The 19118-nt window shown below is 42.6% G+C and overlaps 3 protein-coding genes across 7 annotated transcripts; 2 read left to right on the top strand and 1 right to left on the bottom strand.

The window, feature by feature from the left end:
• The first annotated feature begins 2413 nt into the window (after window positions 1-2413).
• On the top strand, window positions 2414-6645 carry acta1b (actin alpha 1, skeletal muscle b). Its single transcript, XM_046033035.1, has 7 exons — window positions 2414-2464; window positions 3397-3533; window positions 4156-4480; window positions 4847-5008; window positions 5506-5697; window positions 5802-5983; window positions 6151-6645. The coding sequence occupies exons 2-7, from the start codon at window positions 3405-3407 to the stop codon at window positions 6292-6294; spliced, it is 1134 nt and encodes a 377-aa protein (XP_045888991.1). The 5' UTR covers window positions 2414-2464; window positions 3397-3404; the 3' UTR covers window positions 6295-6645.
• A 1222-nt stretch (window positions 6646-7867) lies between these two features.
• On the top strand, window positions 7868-12126 carry ccsapb (centriole, cilia and spindle-associated protein b). Of its 4 annotated transcripts, none has more exons than XM_046033467.1 (5): window positions 7868-7982; window positions 8347-9176; window positions 9276-9392; window positions 9971-10185; window positions 10260-12126. In XM_046033467.1, exons 2-5 carry the CDS (start codon window positions 8822-8824, stop codon window positions 10440-10442), a joined length of 870 nt encoding a protein of 289 aa, XP_045889423.1. In that variant the 5' UTR covers window positions 7868-7982; window positions 8347-8821; the 3' UTR covers window positions 10443-12126. The 4 variants fall into 4 exon arrangements, with proteins under 4 accessions (XP_045889423.1, XP_045889425.1, XP_045889424.1 ...); XM_046033469.1 differs by having other exon boundaries at window positions 7940-7982; window positions 8788-9176; XM_046033468.1 differs by lacking the exon at window positions 7868-7982 and having other exon boundaries at window positions 8305-8670; window positions 8788-9176.
• A 725-nt stretch (window positions 12127-12851) lies between these two features.
• rab4a (RAB4a, member RAS oncogene family) lies at window positions 12852-19033 on the bottom strand. Of its 2 annotated transcripts, none has more exons than XM_046033677.1 (8): window positions 18877-19033; window positions 17988-18068; window positions 17590-17704; window positions 17233-17295; window positions 16946-17100; window positions 16616-16711; window positions 15343-15496; window positions 12852-14962 (listed from the first exon to the last, which is right to left on the bottom strand). In XM_046033677.1, exons 1-7 carry the CDS (start codon window positions 18890-18892, stop codon window positions 15381-15383), a joined length of 642 nt encoding a protein of 213 aa, XP_045889633.1. In that variant the 5' UTR covers window positions 18893-19033; the 3' UTR covers window positions 12852-14962; window positions 15343-15380. The 2 variants fall into 2 exon arrangements, with proteins under 2 accessions (XP_045889633.1, XP_045889634.1); XM_046033678.1 differs by lacking the exon at window positions 18877-19033 and adding an exon at window positions 17805-17839 and having other exon boundaries at window positions 17988-18058.
• Window positions 19034-19118: the final 85 nt, after the last annotated feature.

Raw genomic sequence — 19118 nt, 5'->3', positions numbered from 1 at the left:
CTATAACCCAATAAAAAATTACTGTACTTCTTCTTGCCCAAAGTCTGTCCCTCAGCTGACTGGGTTACATATCTTCTGACAAACTGAACTGTTTTCTGCCACCTGCTGCACACGCCCTTTCACCTTCCTCTTTCTCCTCCTCTCCTCCAAGTAGACTCTCCAGGAGACTTCCTTGAATCTCCTCCCCCTCAGCCCCTCTGACCTCCCCTCTTTCCCTCACTCCCCTACAACTGCCAGCCCCTCTACATTTTAGGCGCTTCATAGGCCCTTGGATTCCAAAATGGCTCACAACAAGTGCATAAAAGTAGCTCTACCTTGCTCTGTGGCCCCTCTAATCCACGACCCCCTCCCATATCACACACAGAGTGTGTTACTTTCAGTCTGCACCCGTGCAGCCCTCTCCTTTTCAATCTCCCTGCAGACTGAAGATTTCCCTCCCTCCCTCATCTTACCCTGTGTTTCTTGACATATTAATGAAACATTGAGGATTCCCTCTAATAGCGTGCAAAACTTGCAGCACCAAATGATGCTACTTCACATTACTGCTCAATTAAAAACACCTGATTGAAAGTATGAAAGACATAAAAATGTATTTGCTTATCATTCACTTTTCTCTTCCACCTGTTCCTCTCCATTAACCTGTATTTACTGTCAATACGTCATATCCAACCACTTGCTTTCTGTTGTCTGCTATAGCCTAATGAGGATCTAGCTCATGAAAGGTTATATATTAACATTTATCTGCTCTCGCTTGAGTCCAGCTTTAGGTTATGATGTGAGAGCACAAAACAAGTCACCTGTTTGCACAAACAATTAGGTCCAGCACTCCCTTATCTGTTATTTCTTCAATTGCTTCCCTCTTTGTAGAACATTTAACTTTCTGTGACAAAAATGTCACGAAATAAAAAGTTACATTTTCTAGCATTTCTTGTTATGAACATACTTCATGAAGTTCCAGATGCTAATCCACATTGATTTGGTCTCATTTTCTATTTTTTCCTGCAACATTAGCTTTCAGCAAAGGAATCATTAGGTGTCATGCATCTCTCTCCCTTGATTTACCAAATGAGGTCTATTTTTCTCTACACTTCTCCCTGTTCCTCTGTCATTCCTCACTTCCGTAGAGTTTATTATAAACTCTTTGGCACCTCCTCTTCCGCTCCTTCTGGTCACTCAATCATTAACTCACACAAACATCCATGTGCATGCATGTACACATACTGACTTTGACTAGTTTCTCACTCCTACATGCACACAGACACACATGCACATGTGCACTAGCGCCCCTCCTCCAGTAGAGTTATAATTAATCCAACTTCTCCAGTGACAGAGCAGAGTAGTCCCTACAGATAAGGTTTCAGCTGTTGGCTGTTTCAGTGGTTCTTTCCTTATTTATTCAACACGGCTCAGACAGGTCTGTGTGAATGCCCGGCCACGTGGTCTGCAGATGAGCAGATTTTGATTTAACTAATTGTTAATGTGTGGATGAAAACATGCCTTCTGTTGGATGTGCAAGTGTTGCATAATTAAAAAATGGATTCCAGTTTGCAGTCGTGTCTGTGCACACTCACCAATAATCTTTATGATTAGTGATTTTTATCATAACATGTGCATTCAAATAAGGCTGCAAACAAATGCACTTACATAGATGCAAAAAGACCTCCAGTTTTGTACTCTTGACTCTGTATTGGGCTCATTGTTATGCAAGCTGGAATCAATCAGGCTACAGTTAATCAATTACAAATATTCTACTTCAGATTGTATTACTGAGATTTTATGACTGGACCGATGAAGCACACATTTAAGTTTACACAAGGTGTTCCTCCTCAGCTTTTATCAGTCTTCTGATTTATTGTATTGATCACTATAATGAATGAATTGAACTCTTAATTGGCACTTTTAGGCTACAGCACTGTTCCTGGATGATCTGTCAATCAGTGGTTTGGGCTCTGGCTCTGTCTGTGGTCTAAATCTGTTCAGATGAGGGCAGCATTTTCCCATTTTAAGGCTGGATGAGGCCTACTAGCAGCAAATCTATAACCCTGGTTGGTAGCAACTGGCGTCTCCCCTAGAAAACCCCCAGTGGCCCGCTGGCTCCTTATACGGCCCTCGAGGTGGGACCGCGTGGCTCGATGGGAGGTCAAAGCGACAGTTCCATATATGGAGCGCGCTCTCTCCACGTCGGGGGCGCGCAACGTCACTCCTGATCCTCTCCTGAATCCTGACTGATGGAGCCCCCTCCTTCCCTCCAGGAGGCGCGCCTTCTTTCTGCACCCCCCACCCACTCCTCACCATCGGCCCATCAGCGTCCTAATATGGCAGAGGCCCGGGATGGGCCAGTGCTGAGGTTTGTGAATGGTGGAGGTTGGGTATATAAGGTGGACAGGGAGCAAGGAGGATTGTAGCTGGTTCAGCAGCAGCACTGGTTGGGTCCTTCTCTCCGAGCCGCAGACACACTCCTAAGGTAAGACCCTGCTAGGACCGCCACTCCTGAAGCCACACAGCCAGGTTTGGGACACCAGACTAGGCCATAGCCAGAACAACAGCATGGAGCATCTACTGGAGCAGAAGTTAGGCAGGACTGCCAAGGACAGGAAGCCTAGGACCAGATACTAGTAGGGCAACATGGGCAACTCCACTGGAGGATAGGCTAGACTGAAAGAGGGGCCTGCTACTGAAGGAGAAGGAAAACATTTGTAAATATAGGAATACAGTGCGAGGCAGGAGCAGCTCTTGTCTAACTTTCAGGTCTGTAAATTGAGGATAGATAGATAAATTTAAAGACAAACCAGATAAAGTTGACTGATTGACTGTCTTCAGCATCTTCATAGGTGTAACACTGAATTCTGAAAAGGTGCTGATGCAGCAACACGCAATGCGCCTTCAGACCAATTAAAAAGCCACGATAGTTTACCTGAGAAAGGTGATAATAAGACAGATTTTGCCTATAGGCCTACCTGAAGTTTAGCAGATCTTTATTATTTTTTTGCTGAAGAGGTCGCATGGGTTTACACTCGCCAAATTAGAAGAATATAAAAAGCAAATCATATTCTAGACTCATCAAATTCAGACACGAAGGAAAACTAGTTTAGTTCCGTATTCTTCATTTTAATTAGGTTTATATTGGTTTGTGCGTCATGCGCAATGGCCTGATGTCGGTGCGCCACGGATGCATTTAGGGCAAGGCACCGGCCTGATCATGTTCAAGCTCCAGTAGGCTAAATGTTACAATTATATTTAATCTTTTTAGTCTTTACGATTAAGACACATCGTGTGAGCTTGCAAGAAACAAAGAGTTGAAACAATGTGTTAGTTTGGAAGTAATTTCTGTCACATACAGTAGTTATGTTTCGCCATGTGGATCTGAACTCTTTCTCTTCCCTTCCTCTGTTACAGCAGCCAACATGTGTGACGACGATGAGACTACCGCCCTTGTGTGCGACAACGGCTCCGGTCTGGTGAAGGCTGGCTTCGCCGGAGACGATGCCCCCAGGGCCGTGTTCCCCTCCATCGTCGGCCGCCCCCGTCACCAGGTAAACATCAGAGGAAGATCCCCAAACAATAACAGGAGAGACTAATTGGAAGTACTGATTTTAGGTTATGAAAAAATCAATTTCACAATTACTGTAATAATTAGCCTACACCTCAGCCAACCATTATCCAATACCTAGGCTACAGAGAAAAACAATTTGGTTTACACAAATTTTTACAAAAAAGAAATCAAATGACGTTCTTTCAGGCAGATGTACACTATTTTGGCAGATATATCCTACAGGAGTGTATCTCGCATTTAACTGAGATTTTAATATTTTAGTGTTAGAATTTGTTGTTTTGTGAAGCAGGAAACTATTAAGCGATAACAGTGTGGCAGTATTATGTATCCCGAGGCATGTAATTTTGGCCCCTTTCCCCAGCAGCAATGTGGCCTTTGACTCTTTGAGACTAAATTAGTCACAGATGAATTGAGAAACACACACAATTGCTCTGCCTGTCTCTCTGTGACACGCGCTGTCATTTGCCACATTCACGCTATGGTCATCGTGCCTTTTGTACCACACAGTAAAGACTTTAATCTGGCCGGAAGAAGGTCATACCTCTGTTTGGATTATTTGAGACGTAACCTTTCCCTTATCTCGTCCTCTCTTCCCCCTTCAGGGTGTCATGGTCGGTATGGGTCAGAAGGATTCCTACGTCGGCGACGAGGCCCAGAGCAAGAGGGGTATCCTGACTCTGAAGTACCCCATTGAGCACGGTATCATCACCAACTGGGACGACATGGAGAAGATCTGGCATCACACCTTCTACAATGAGCTGAGAGTGGCCCCCGAGGAGCACCCCACCCTGCTCACTGAGGCCCCCCTGAACCCCAAGGCCAACAGAGAGAAGATGACCCAGATCATGTTTGAGACCTTCAACGTCCCCGCCATGTATGTGGCCATCCAGGCTGTGCTGTCCCTGTACGCTTCCGGCCGTACCACTGGTAAGACTGACAGCAACAAATAGCTGCTCCTCATAACACAGACGCAGCTTCCTAAACATGCATAGGCTAATAAACAAAGAGATGTTGTAGACTATAATGTAACTGACAAGTGTAACTGATGGTATAACAATGTCAACACATAATATAATTTGAGCTATTGATGCGCCAATTTCCAAACGCACAACTTTTACGCACAGTCGGCCAGCCTTTCTGGGACTGTTTACGCCATTATATGGCCCATATGGAATATACATTAATTGTGTATTTGTAAATCCTCCTTCAAACACCCACTTTAGCCGTAATTTTACGCACAAAACTGAAACGTTTGAGGACATTTTACTAAACACTCGCCTTGCCTCTCTCTAGGTATTGTGCTGGATGCTGGTGATGGTGTCACCCACAACGTCCCAGTCTATGAGGGTTACGCCCTGCCCCACGCCATCATGCGTCTGGACTTGGCTGGTCGCGATCTGACCGACTACCTGATGAAGATCCTGACTGAGCGTGGCTACTCTTTCGTGACCACCGGTGAGGAACTCGGCCTACTCCACTAACAAAGCAGCTGAAAGAAAGAAGCACTACTCAACCTTTTAGGCAGATATTATCTTGCAGATTATAATATAAATTATTATCATTCCTTCATATTTTGTTTCAGCAGCAGTTTTGGAACAGTTTGCTATACATAGCCTAAACACTAAACCGGATCGATATCTGACCATTTGATGACAATCTTGCTTAAAGAAAAATGCTATAAACTTGTGTAATTTAATAACATAATGGACACAACGTTGTGGCATATTTCTGCCTGTGTAAAGTATTAACATTATTATTAACACGAACAGTGAAAAGAGGATGCAGCTCTGTGTTTAAGGAAAGCAAACCATTTTCAGCTTTAGACATTTCTGTAACTTCGAGTACCTTTCGTAGTTCCGCCCACCTAATTAGTTTTCCATTACGCACACACTGTCTGTGGTCTCGGCTGTTTGCCACTCTGAATGACATCTCATCAACTTGCCCACATACAGCTGAGCGTGAGATCGTGCGCGACATCAAGGAGAAGCTGTGCTATGTGGCTCTGGACTTCGAGAATGAGATGGCCACCGCTGCCTCCTCCTCCTCCCTGGAGAAGAGCTACGAGCTTCCCGACGGCCAGGTCATCACCATCGGTAACGAGAGGTTCCGTTGCCCCGAGACCCTCTTCCAGCCTTCCTTCATCGGTTCGTCAGATAATCCTTCATCTCTCATTACGAACAACGCTGGCAATTTGTTCCAGGCTCGACACCCTCCCTCCTTCTAACACTTGTCTCTCTCACCTGACCAGGTATGGAGTCTGCTGGCATCCATGAGACCGCCTACAACAGCATCATGAAGTGCGACATTGACATCCGTAAGGACCTGTATGCCAACAATGTGCTCTCCGGTGGTACCACCATGTACCCTGGTATTGCTGACCGTATGCAGAAGGAGATCACTGCTCTGGCCCCCAGCACCATGAAGATCAAGGTACACAATAGGACAACCAAAACATTACAATGTGCTTTATGCATAAATTGATAATTACGCATACATTTAAACTAACCCTAACCCTAATTCACAATTTATTAAGTATTAGCATTAAGTAATGGCACTTTACTAATGCATTTTCTCCCCCTCCCTCTCCTCCCCTCCAGATCATTGCCCCTCCCGAGAGGAAGTACTCCGTCTGGATCGGTGGCTCCATCCTGGCTTCCCTGTCCACCTTCCAGCAGATGTGGATCTCCAAGCAGGAGTACGACGAGGCAGGCCCCAGCATTGTCCACAGGAAGTGCTTCTAAATCCCCCACCTTCTCCAGCTTCTCCATCATCTCCATCATATACACCACCAGCTATCTGGAGATCAAGCGAGAAGGAGGATCAACTTCTGCGGCACAGCAACACTCTGCTGTCAATGGACTTTCTGTCTGGGCTATTGACTTTTATATGCATGTTTAAGCCTTTTAAAATGTGCATATTTTATTGCTGTCTGTTGTCTGTGTTGCACGGAGAGAGGCTGTGAAAAACCACCACTGAACCATGCATCCACCCAAAAAAACTTTAATAAAAAAATAACAACAACATGTTGCCCAACACATGTGAATGTAAGTGTATATACATATTGATAACTTATTAAAGTCCATTATTTGGTATTTCTGACCCTGGCCTTGTTTTTCTATTAGAGGGAGGGTTGTAAGAGAGGTTGAAAAACAAAAGCTTTGGTGAAAATTACAATGGAAATAAGGGAGGATTTCCAGAATTTAAAAGGTGCCATTCAAAAATAAATTTGCCTTCACAATGCTAAAATAATGTCATCATAAAATTCAATAGGAATACCAGCTAAAATTGGGGGAAGATCGGGGGGAAATTAACCGAAATCATCGTAACAATTAAGCCCAGGAGAAGCTTAATTGACTCAGCAGTTAAACATACACCTGAATGACACACAGCCTTCCCATAAACCAATCAGCTGATCGGGGGCAAGGGGAAGTAGGCCTACAAAGAGGTCGATAGGGGTGTTGGCACAGCTCCCTGGATCATTGTTAGATGGGTGAGAGGGAGGGAGATAGGTTGGCTCTCTTTGTACCATCATCCACTGCTGGCTGGGGGCTGCTGGGTGACAGAGGCTGGGTGACAGGCAAGACTTCAAGCTCCCACAGTCGGAGTTTGACTTGCCAGGAATGTGCCTGGGCAGCAGCAGCTCCACTTTAGACCGAGCGGATCAGTTGCCTGGGACACCCGACACCCGGCTCTGAATCCCGTTGAGCTGCCTGCCCTGCAGCCCCGACCCCCAGACCATCTTTAGACAAAACCAGACCCCGTGTACAGTGGGGCATCTCCGCAGCCCTACCTTATATGCATAAAAGCGCAGCAGGTTATCTGGGTGTGGGATTAGGATCTGGGCTTAAAGCACAAAGGAGCGTGCTGGGCGCGTCTGAGGCGCGCACCACCCTGTGCCCACATCATTTACATCACCCCATCGACCTGTTATGTAGCCTATAATAAGACACCCATCATTCTTCTTCTTTTGACACCCGCATTTGAATTTATGGCTACATGTAGCCAACAGATAGGCCCACAAAAGGCAAAGTTAAGTGCATACATGAATAATCAGCTGGGTATGGTACTTTTTGAAGCCATTAGTGGCCAATTAAAGCACTATCTATCCTTATGTATCAAGCAACAAGTTACTAATTCAAGCTTTTTTGCGTGTTGAAGCTGCGCATAGAGTCTAAATAGCCTACAATGAAACAAATAGGCTAGTCTTTTCACCCTCTGTTACTATCTGATATAAATAATTATCAGCCAAATGGTTCATAACCGCCCTGAACGCATTCCTGAAATCCCAGCCCGGAGCCACCTGTTGCGGGTGTGTTTGGCTTTTTAAAAACGTCTTGAAGCGGGCGGAGCTAAGAGACGAAGCCTGTGATTACAACAGCGCCGTGAACGCCATCTGTTCCGCTCTGCTTCCGTGCAATCCGACTCCAGTGTAAGTATATTTATGTACACAAAATTAGACTCTTTCGGGCCTAATTGTCTTCGGTCAGGCATTGCACTGTTGTAGATGAGAGTGGATGGATGCGATTTTACGTGTTCTAGGCTATATCTGCAAGCGCTGACAGGCGATTATCGGCACTCCATATTAGCATATGATTAACAGATATCTATAAATAACACTGAGATTTTTGTCATGAGTAGGTATTATGGAGTAATAGGCAACTGATAAACCAAAAGTCTTGATTGGTATTTTAGCAATAAGGAAAATAAGGTTGTAATGTTGTATCTCAACATGTTTTAAAGGAGTGTTTTCGTGCAGTGACTGCGGCTGACCTTTAATTTGGAATATTCAACAGTAACTGCAGCCAATCAGAGGAGGCGATGACTGCTACGTCATCACGTTCAAGAACTCCCTGCCGTCAGCAGCGTTGTAACGGTCGATCAAATTTATTTTTATTTTTTATTTTTTTTTCACAGTAAAACGCTGATTGAGTAACTTTTATCTTCGTCCCCAGCCCACAGAGCCGAGCTAACCCGAGTTGAGGCGGAAGTAGGCGGGTGCTGTAACCAGGGGAAGCCGCCCGCTGCTCTGCCATTGGTCTTAACTGTCTCTGCATTATGGTTTAAATGTCCGAGACCAAACAGAGCTGCGTATGAGACAACGTCGTAGATAGTTGTTGGTACTTATAATAACGCAACGTTTTTGCAATGTAGTAGATATAACATATATCATAGACCTGTTATACGTGTGTAACAACGCTAGTTTTTCAGCGTTGTGGTCTGTTGTGGGATTTCAGTTGAAAGGGAAAGAGTTGTCCAAAGGTTGACAAGATGGTGACCAAGAGGATCCGCTCGGAGTACATGAAGAAATTCAAAGACCCCAAATGGGAGACTTACACAAAGTGTTACGAGGAAATGCTTAAGTACAGGCTGACCCGCAGGCTGCTGGAACACACACACAACCCCTGGTTCTGGGCTGGCTCCGACACCGATTCTGACTCTGGAGGGAGAAGCCCCCCTCCTCCCACTAAGAACCAGGTACGATGTGAGACCAGCAGAGACAGGACAGAGGCTGAGCTGGAGGAGTGTGAGGGGGCGAGGATGGACAGAAACGCAGGGCCTGTACCCAGGCTTCCCCTTCAAGAGGAGGAGGAGAATGTGTCTGCTCGACAGTCTGCAGTCCATGGTAAAAATCTGCTATAAATATGATTGAAAGACTGCATAACATATTGGGATGTATGCATGTTACTCTACAGTACAATATGATGTTGTTCACTCCTATCAGGCTCACAGCTTGAAGGTGCTGGAGAGACAAGAGGACCAGAGGAGGAGAGAGAGGAGCAGAGAGCCAGCAGCAGAGGCAGTAAACAGCTGTCAGTCCCTCACAGGGAACAAAACAGAGGTAATTCATATATGCAAATAATAAATATGCATAAGCCCCTAAGAGTGAGTCATGATCATGGTCAAAATGAAAGAAACAAGGAAAATTTTAAATCTGGGATGGGCAAAAGGGTGATGACAGAGTCTGGCCTCGAGAGGATAACCGAAACATAGAGAATACACTAAGCCACTACACTACACACTCTCAAAAAATTAACCCGGCTTTACACCGATTGGGTGACTCAAGGTATCATATTTCACCAACACTTCTTGTGGATACAACTGTTAAAAATGAATGTCCAATATAAATGATAATGTGAAAATGAAAGTATGTAAGTAGCATGGAAGGCCTGCTGAAGTTCTTGTTCGACTGCTTTTGTTTAGACAACAATTAACATTTGAGATGTTTACTTTTTGTTAAGTGAAAAACATGTTTACATACCTTGAAAAATGATTTAGTATTGGTGCTGAAACTCAGGTATTTTGCTGTCTTCAGTTTCACTCTTTCCCTCCTAAGAATATGGTGATAATATCACACTGTGAACCAGGTACCATAATATTCTGCTGCTGCTTTAACCTGTCTGCCTTTCCTATTTGTAGAGAGAGACACTGGTGAACCACAGCAGAGTAAACCTAAGAAATCCTCAAAACAAACCTGGCGCTCTCGGCGGGTTAGACCTGCGCCAACACAGCAGCCCAGGGAGGATGTTAAGGACAGCAGACATCCGTTCGCTCTGTATGGTTCAGGAGAGAAGGACGCAGACATCGCAGGCAGGAAGACGCACAACGTTGGCCCTGCAGCTTCCACTAATGAGGTAATCTGTCTGCCTGCTCTGTAGATCTGTATGCGGCATGTGTTGGGACTGAGTTACGTTTATTTTCCTGGCAGATCCACGAGTCAGCTCTCCGTGCTAAGATGAGGCGGGAGGTGGAGCGTCAGATCCAGACCCAGAAGACCGAGCGCCGGAGAGCCAAGTCTGCCGACTTGGACAAGGCCAGGAAGGTGGTTCCACCAGAATTCAATCCCTGGCTCACTGAGTACATGCGCTGCTTCTCTGCTCGCTCCCGTTAGGACACACACACACACTCAGCAGAAATACTTACATCAGGGTGATTCCAGACAAAACCACAAAAATAAAGCCATTATAGCCCTGAAGTTTAAACACCCATAGATGGGGGTGGATTGATTCATACAAAGGCTGCTGAATGTGTATCACTCTCACATTCATGATGTAAACTGACAAAACCTTGAAATTCACTGTGTGGCTTAATATTTTTTATATAAATCAATTGAATATATACATTAATCAACATTTTACAGGTTAGAGGTGACTCTCGAAAGAAATTGTTTGAAAGTAAAAGCGCAAATAATGGATAGGTCTACCATATACAGATATTTTGATGAGAATAAAGAGTCTAAAATACATTTTACAGCCATATTTTGATGTAGTACCTTTAAACACAGCTATATAATGTGTCCGTATTTGTCATACAGGGATATGAAAGCACAGTTGACTCACACAGGGGTAATGAAGACATGGCAGCATGTCTGAATCATTTGTGTTCTTAAAAACGCTGAGATCAAATGTGAGACCACAGATACACAAACCCAAACACACACAATCAAATAGTTTGTTTTACAAAACATTGTTTTAACAACAGCAAGCTGACAGTACGACGTATTGATTGACATTCAGAAATATGACAGTGGACTGGTTCTTATAGATTTGGGTTATGTTTCACTTTATGGATTGATCTTAACGGACTTGGCTTAGCTAATAAATAGTGAATCACTGTACTTAAAATCACAGTTGTGTGATGTTGCATTTTCTCATGAGCCCATTGACACTTTAACATGCTATTGACTTAATGTTTAGCAACAACAAGTGTTTTTGTTATTTGGTTGTGTTAATGTGCGTTTGTAACAATCAACCCGGTGCTATCGTAGTATGAAAATAGATGCGAGTGACATTTGAAGCCATTGGATGTGTTTCTTTTATACAGTCACTGGTTATTTTCAAAGCATACCAATGTAAGGTTTATTGTTGAGACCACATTTCTTTATCATTATTGTTACTGAATATGCTTTAGAACCAAAAGTGGAACCGTAACAACACTGGACATGAAGCAGATTACCTTAAGTCAGAAACTCACGGGTACATATCGCTGCTTTACTGCTTAAAGCAACACGTGCTCTAAAGCACGACCAAATCAGACAGCACTTTGATAATCCCTCACCTTTTTATTTTTACAGAATACCTTGCTAACTATTTAGGTTTTCATGTAATTTGTTCATCTTTTAAATCTGTGTATATTTGTTTGAACGTTTATGTGAATGTACTGAACATCAGATAATGTTTTCACTCAGCGTAACACAGCCTTTGTGTGATGGGTCTGGGCTCTTCATCATCAAAACCATCTTGGTTTCATTGTGTCAGCAATCACGATAAAATCAGCTCTGTGCCATAACGACAAATTTTTTTTCCTTTGCAATTATAGATATAGTTGTTATTGATGTAAATATTGTGCAGAAAAAAAGGGATGGGAGGATTGGAGGTCTGTGCTTTATATGTGGACATTTTTATAAATCTTCATGTTTTGTTGTTGCAACTCTGAGTTCAGACGGTATTACATTCCTCACTTTTAAAAAGATTTAGTTTTCCAGTGTTTTTAATAATATAATATACTGCAAGATAGTTCAACAACAGATGTGATGTTTTGTGCAATATTATTATTATTTAAATCATTGCATTTGAGCCAGTGTGTGTGTGTTTTTTATTTGGTGAACTCTGACAATCTCAGAAAGCAGGAGTAACACCAAATTTTATAGTTAAGATTCTTTTAATGCTGTGGATACATTATACTTTTGGTGAGGAAATATTTTCCTTTTACATTTTTTTCTTGGTTTATTTTGTTACATAAATATTGCTTTAGAACAGGATAGTGCCTTCCCACTTAAGAATTTTAATCAGGGGGAATGAAGAAGAAACAGAGATTATGACCAAAAAGACAAGTCCTGAAGTTTTAACTTTTGACCAACTCCACAGCGTAGAATCTGGATTTAGTGAAAAAGGAGAGAGTCAAATCGTGGGCATCTTAATACAATAGAATTAATCTACTTTACTGATGACATAAGAGGTGTAACAATTACTCTACAATCTCACGATACATTTTTATTTTTACATTTTAGGCTTGTAACTTACTGTGTGAACATATTTTAAATGATTTAGAGGAAAAGAAAGTAAAATGGTGTGGTGCAAAGCTTTTAATAAATGACTTTTCCACCTGTTCGCTGTGATCTGTTCATCTCTACCAAACTACACAAATTACTCAGAAAATCAAGAAATGAAATCTCTTTAAAAGGAAGACATCTAACATCAATAACACAATGGACCATCTCCAAAAACGTGGATTAAACCATCAAAAAACTGCTTTTCAAAGACAACGCTGTATTTTTAGTATTTTTTATTTTAAAAACATATGCCTTTATCATCCACAATAAATTAAAAATCCATGATATTCATAATGACAAGAGAAAAACAGACACACATAAATATAAACTTGACATAAACACAAGACAACAACCTGATGTGGATCAGCCAAAGCCATTATCAGACCAGATTTAATGTGAAACATTTCTAATGTGCTTGATTTAAAAGTTAAATTCATAATTTGTAAGGGGCAAAAATGTAGAAAATAAAAACATAACAACATGATATGATGCTTGAATACACCAACTAACACGCCTCTAAGCCTAAATCAAATAAGTGTCTTTTTGTCAAGAGCTTTATGCAGCTGAACTGTTTCAAAGTTTAAAACAGGAGACATAAAAGTGTCTTCGGAGACAAATAAAAAAATTAAAAACACACATCAGACAGTTTCTCACCATTGCTAAAAGTTGAAATGCATTCAGTTAGTATCACCCCTCTGCTGGCAGCAGTCAGTGAGGTTCATGTAAACAGGCATCATTTATAAATGAGAGAGCGCGAACTGGAATCCTTTGGATAAAGACGTCAGATTAGTCACTTAACTGAATGGTGCCATTGTAAAATAAAATATGACACTTTTACACACACACAAACGATTTAAATGAACTATAAAAGGAGGCCAAACGTATGCTCGGGATATGTCAGGCTGCTTCTGTCTCTTTTTTTAATCTATGAGCTTGGACATGATAAAACTGCATTTTCCAATATAAATGTGTTAGTCCGTAATGTGATTCACATCAGCTTGTCCCATTTACAAATAAACAGCATTGCTGCAAACAGTACTGTCCATCTATACTGCTTGCAAGTGGCCAGTGTATTGAAGCTTAACATGATAATAATAACAATACAGTGGAGCAAGAAACGGATGCTGGATATGATCTCTATTTTAATATACACATAATATCTCTTCATAATGAAATACTCTGATATTCAGTTTGAGAAAACATGCGTCAATCTCTATATACATAAACACTGTACAGTGTATAAGATGCAGGAGAGATTTAGAAAGGCAGAGAGCTATGTAAAGAGATGGGCAGGTAGACAGGTAAGCAGATGTGTAATAAGGTAACAGACGGAGTGATGGGATGTAAACGATGAAAGAAATGTAGGGATGGAGGGTGGTAGAGGACAAAGCGTAAATTTGCCAGCTGGGGGCACTTTACTGGGAGAAAGTTTGTGAGAAGGGAGTGAAATATGCATACAGGGAGTGCAAAATGTGTAGTCAGTAGACTGTTAGTGGTGTGTTTAAAACAACGAGGATAGGAGCGTTTTAAAATATGTATGTGGTATAAGGGATAATTCAAAAATTTGAGAAAATTGTTTTCTTGCCAAGAGTTAGATGAGAAAATAAATACCTCATGTCTATGCGCAAAGTATCAAGCTGAGGCCAGGAGGCAATTAGCTTAGCTTAGCTTAAAGACTGAAAGAAGGAGGAAAAGGCTAACCTGGCTCGCTACTCAATAAAATAATCCACCTACCAACACTTTGAAGCCAACTGATTAACATGCCTTATCCTGTTTTAATTTGAACACAAAAAGGCAAGACAGCAAGTTACCCAAAATGTAGAGTGTTACTTTAAGTCGTGTAGCTGGAAGGTAGACGGGGATGAGTGACAAAATGAAAATGTACTAAGTTGGGCAGGAAGCTGCGGAAGCGCATTGCATTCCCCAAAGAAAATAAATTACGAGATAAGGTGTCTGATTTTTTTTTTCTTTGGTGAATGCAATGCGCTTCTGTAGTAAGCAGGTAAAGGCAAGTAGAAAAGTAAGAGAGAGAGAGATGGAGAGAAGTTACACGTCAATAATTCCCACCCTGATTGGAGGGCTGGGGTGGTTTTGGTCCAATCATGGAGCAGAAAGTAGGTGGGTCTCTGGTTACCTTGAAGATGCCCAACGTTCTGAGAGTGGGGGGGGTCGTGGCTGGGAAGTCTTTTTTAGCTCTCTGCAGGTGCTGCCATTACAACGAAGGTTCAAAAGGTTCCGAAGGTTCCGTGCGAAGGTCAAAGGTCAGAGAGGAGTCACCAGCATAGCAACCTGAACCCAAGGTTGTTTGGGTCCCCCGTGGCTGTTCTTCTTCTGGTTTTCACAAGCCTGTCTGAAACACACTTCTCACACACACACACACAGGGAGAGAAATAAAACATCTTAATGAAATAAAGAACTCCTTTAAAACAGATTTATGTCTTCAATAGGAAGGAATGGTCATGGGACTGCGAGACAAGCTGGGGAAGTCAGAAAGTACTGAGAGACTGAAGCTTTGTGAGTTTTGGTATTTTCATGGGATATGTTGACAATGACAAAAATATTGAATATCGCCAGCCTTATCGTTTAAGTCACTAGTAAATGTTTACCAGTAGGAAAATCCTCTTGAATAACCTTAATGAAGGCATCCCATGCTTCATTTCACAACTGTTAAAGTTTAGACCAAGTTCGAAGTAGCAGCAAAAAACGTATGCCCTTAAAACCCCTCCACCCCAAATTTCACCTTGTCTGTGTGTGTGTGTTAGTGGGCGCGTACGTCCACTAGCAGCCGCACTCCTGGGTGCCCTGCGGCTGAGCACGACGGGGAGAACGAAGCTGACGTAACGCAGCGTCCCCATACTGGATCCCTGAACCCATCCTCTCTGGATCCAGCTCACCTGAAACAAAGAGAGACACAGGATGATGCAGAGACGAGCGTGAGAGGCTGGGGTACACGCTGGGATCACTAACTCTGAAGAGATGGTATTTTTTAAGAAATGCAGTTTATAAAACATTACACTAACAGCCAGTCATTGTCACTGTACAAAAAAACATCGTCATTAAACAAAAATCCATCCATCCATCCATCCATCATCAACCGCTTATCCTGCGTACAGGGTCGCGGGGGGCTGGAGCCAATCCCAGCTGACATCGGGCGAAAGGCGGGGTACACCCTGGACAGGTCGCCAGTCCATCGCAGATTAAACAAAAATAATTAGAAAAATTAGACACTATGGCTGTATTGGAAACTGCCTACTATATGTATGTACTGATTTGTACTAAATGTCGTATAAAAACAAAAGCAAAAATACACGGATGTCGTTCTGTTTGGAAAAAATCTCCAGTATGCTTTGGGTCTAACCCGGGTACCGTGTCCCAAAATGCAAAGCGTACAGTCTTTTAAAAAAATAAATAAAAGTAATCTTTATTTAATTAGGCAGTCCCAACAACCACAAATGCAGCTAGCTAGAACGTTACGTTTGTTACAGTGGTACTCCTATTGTTTACTTTCACTTTCCAAAAGCAGAAACCGGCTAAGCCTGGCCTAGCATACTGCTAAATAAACCAATTTAACGTTTTAATGCGACAAACTACTATGAAAAGCAGTATGTACTACATTCGGCAGTCGCAGGTAGTATGCGGTTCAGAATACAGCCGTAATAAGTAATTAATTAAATGTTAATACCAAGTTTAGTGTCAGCTTAAAACAGATGTGTAAATCCTCTTCTGCTACATCCCTTTGTAACTCTGGAGAACTGTGAGCTCATCTGGTTTGCCACTAATTTCTTATCTCCTCACGAGACAGTTGTTTCTGTTCTCCTGGAACGATGGTGAAGGTTTATGGGGTCTGGGCTCGTGAGGGAGATAAGTTTGTTGACTTTAACCCTGAAAATTGTCTCTGACAGATGCTACAGCGTCTGGAGTCACACCTAAAAGCCGAAATGTTGATCCTGTTAGGACAAGAAAGGATTTAGAGTCTGGGGGTTTGGGTTACAGGTGAGGATCACAGCTCCTACCTGACTCTATCTTGTTGAGGATTTTCCGAGCGCACTGAACAAAGGCCTCTTCAACGTTCTCCCCAGTCAGAGCGCTGGTCTCCAGGAACATCAGCTCTGACACACACAAACACACACACACACACAGACACACAATAACAATACAATAATCAATTCAACAACCGCAGTAAATTGCAGTAATTTCCGAAAAATCAAGGTGCTAACGGAGTATCTAAACATGTCGTTCCTCTAACAGCAATAGGTAAATGCCTGGATCTCCCTGACTATTGAGATGAATAATTTCCTCAGCTGTTGTTAGAATCCCACTTGATCACAAACTGTTGATCCTACCGTTCTCCTGAGCGAAGCGCGAAGCCTCCAGGAACGTCACCTCTCTGTCAGCGTCCAGGTCCTTCTTGTTTCCACACAGGATGATGACGATGTTCTGACTGGCCAGCATCCTGGCATCGCTCAACCACGTGGTCAGAGCGTTGTAAGTCTCTCGACTGCAGTGCACAGAGACAAAGAGACAGAGAAGAGGAACAAGTTAGAAAGGAGAGGGGAGATGGCAAAAAACTAGATTAACAAGAGTGACTATGAGGTGATCTGAAATCATGTTCTGTGATTGGCTGATTTACCTGGTGATATCATAGACCAGCAGGGCTCCTGCTGCTCCTCTGTAGTAACTCCTGGTCACAGACCTGACACACACAAACACACACACACATAAGCTTATAGCCACAATGAGCAGGTGGTCAAATATTATATGGTAACCTGAGGGCCATGAGGCCTGAGGGACCCCAATGAGTTCCCAAACCTTTTCTTTCTATCATTGCCCCCCTTTGATGCACAGGTGAAACTACTGAAATAAACAATGCCTCTGTTACAGTAATTGCAATGTATTGCATAAATAAATGTAATACACATAAAGTAACAAAAACAACCTTCCCAGCTGGTAATTAACCATGTAGAGTTATGTTGGGAGTTTTCCCTACCTGAAACGTTCTTGTCCTGCAGTGTCCCAAATCTGCAGCTTGACCATTTTGTTGACCACGTTGATGATCTTAGAGCCAAACTCCACACCAATAGTGTGGTTAGATTCATCCTTGACTTAAAACAAATAAAAACATGATATGCTGCCATTATAACTGCAATACATAGTGATGGCCGGCAGTGTATCTTTTCTGTGAGGAACAATGATTATCGTTACCCAGACTTCTCTAGAGACACACTGTTTTCTCTGAACTGCAAAAAACACAGTGTGAATTACTACTTAATTAGGATGTAAGCATTGTCTGAAGAACCACACTACAGTACTGCACTTCATTAGAGTTCAGAGCAACTGTCTCTTAACAGTAAATAACAAATGATGTGTTGCATCTTCCTGACTTACATCTCTTCTCTATGAACTGGTGCAGCAGACAGGATTTGCCTGTTCCAGCGTTCCCAATCACCAGGAATTTAAACAGGAAATCTGTGGTGGGAACACAGAAATAATGGAATATATACATACACACACACACACACACACACACACACACACACACGATCTGTCTACTGTTACAGCAATCAGGACTGTCATAAGTAGAGCCAGACCAATACACGAGTTGGTACAGTTATGTATTAAGAAATTACAGTAATTTATGATCATGTAGACAGTGTCATCTGTCCTAATTGGATTTTATAAGCATCAATATGAGTCTGATGCATCCAAAAAGAACGTAAACCATAATCAGTTGTGGTAATATGAACATAACATACCTCATTCCCCCCACAATTAAACACACTAAACACTGACATACATGGGTGGTGGCGGGACTGGACGGTTGTATCCCAACTACACTTCAAAATTACCATCCCGATATAAAATTGGTGAAACTAGGACATCAATGACCTCACAAAGCATTTGTTTTCACCTAAATAGGTATCCCCTACAACCCTTGTATTGTGTCTCAGTCAGATCTTCATGTCAGCTCCATCATCCCCAGACCCCAGGTGCCAGCTTCCTGTCCGCTAACCCTCTGTGGGGATTTCTAACCTTACAAAGTTGATATATGTTGTCTTCACAGCGACAGTAAACTCCGCTGTGTCACCTTCGTGGTATTACTTACGCTGACATGGCATTTTTAAGGCCAGCAGCCTTCACCAGCGGCTCGGGTTAGCCTGCCCGCTATCTGTTTACGATGAGAAAAAGCTATCTCGACACACCTGCCTCATCCCCTCTGTGGCTAACGTTACATGAATAGGTTAATGGTGGCTACTTGTCAAAACGGCCTCCTTACCGTATGACTCCGACATCGCCACTGTGGCGTTTTGACAGCAAAAATGAAGGGACAGAAGTAGGGTAAATAGAAGTTGACAAATGAATAGCTAGCTAAGAAAAGGAAAATAGTCCTGTTGATGATTTCCGCGGAGTCCAGCTAATTTTCCCCTCCAACTTCCCGTACGTGGTTCGTATTTTCAAAATAAAAGCCACCTAAACGGTCCGAGCGTTGCAATGTCTTAAGCCTGCCGCAGGGTGGTG

Source organism: Micropterus dolomieu, linkage group LG20 (genome assembly GCF_021292245.1).
Source record: "Micropterus dolomieu isolate WLL.071019.BEF.003 ecotype Adirondacks linkage group LG20, ASM2129224v1, whole genome shotgun sequence".
Classification (NCBI taxonomy): Eukaryota; Metazoa; Chordata; class Actinopteri; order Centrarchiformes; family Centrarchidae; genus Micropterus; species Micropterus dolomieu.
This window is presented reverse-complemented; position numbering and strand designations above follow the sequence as displayed.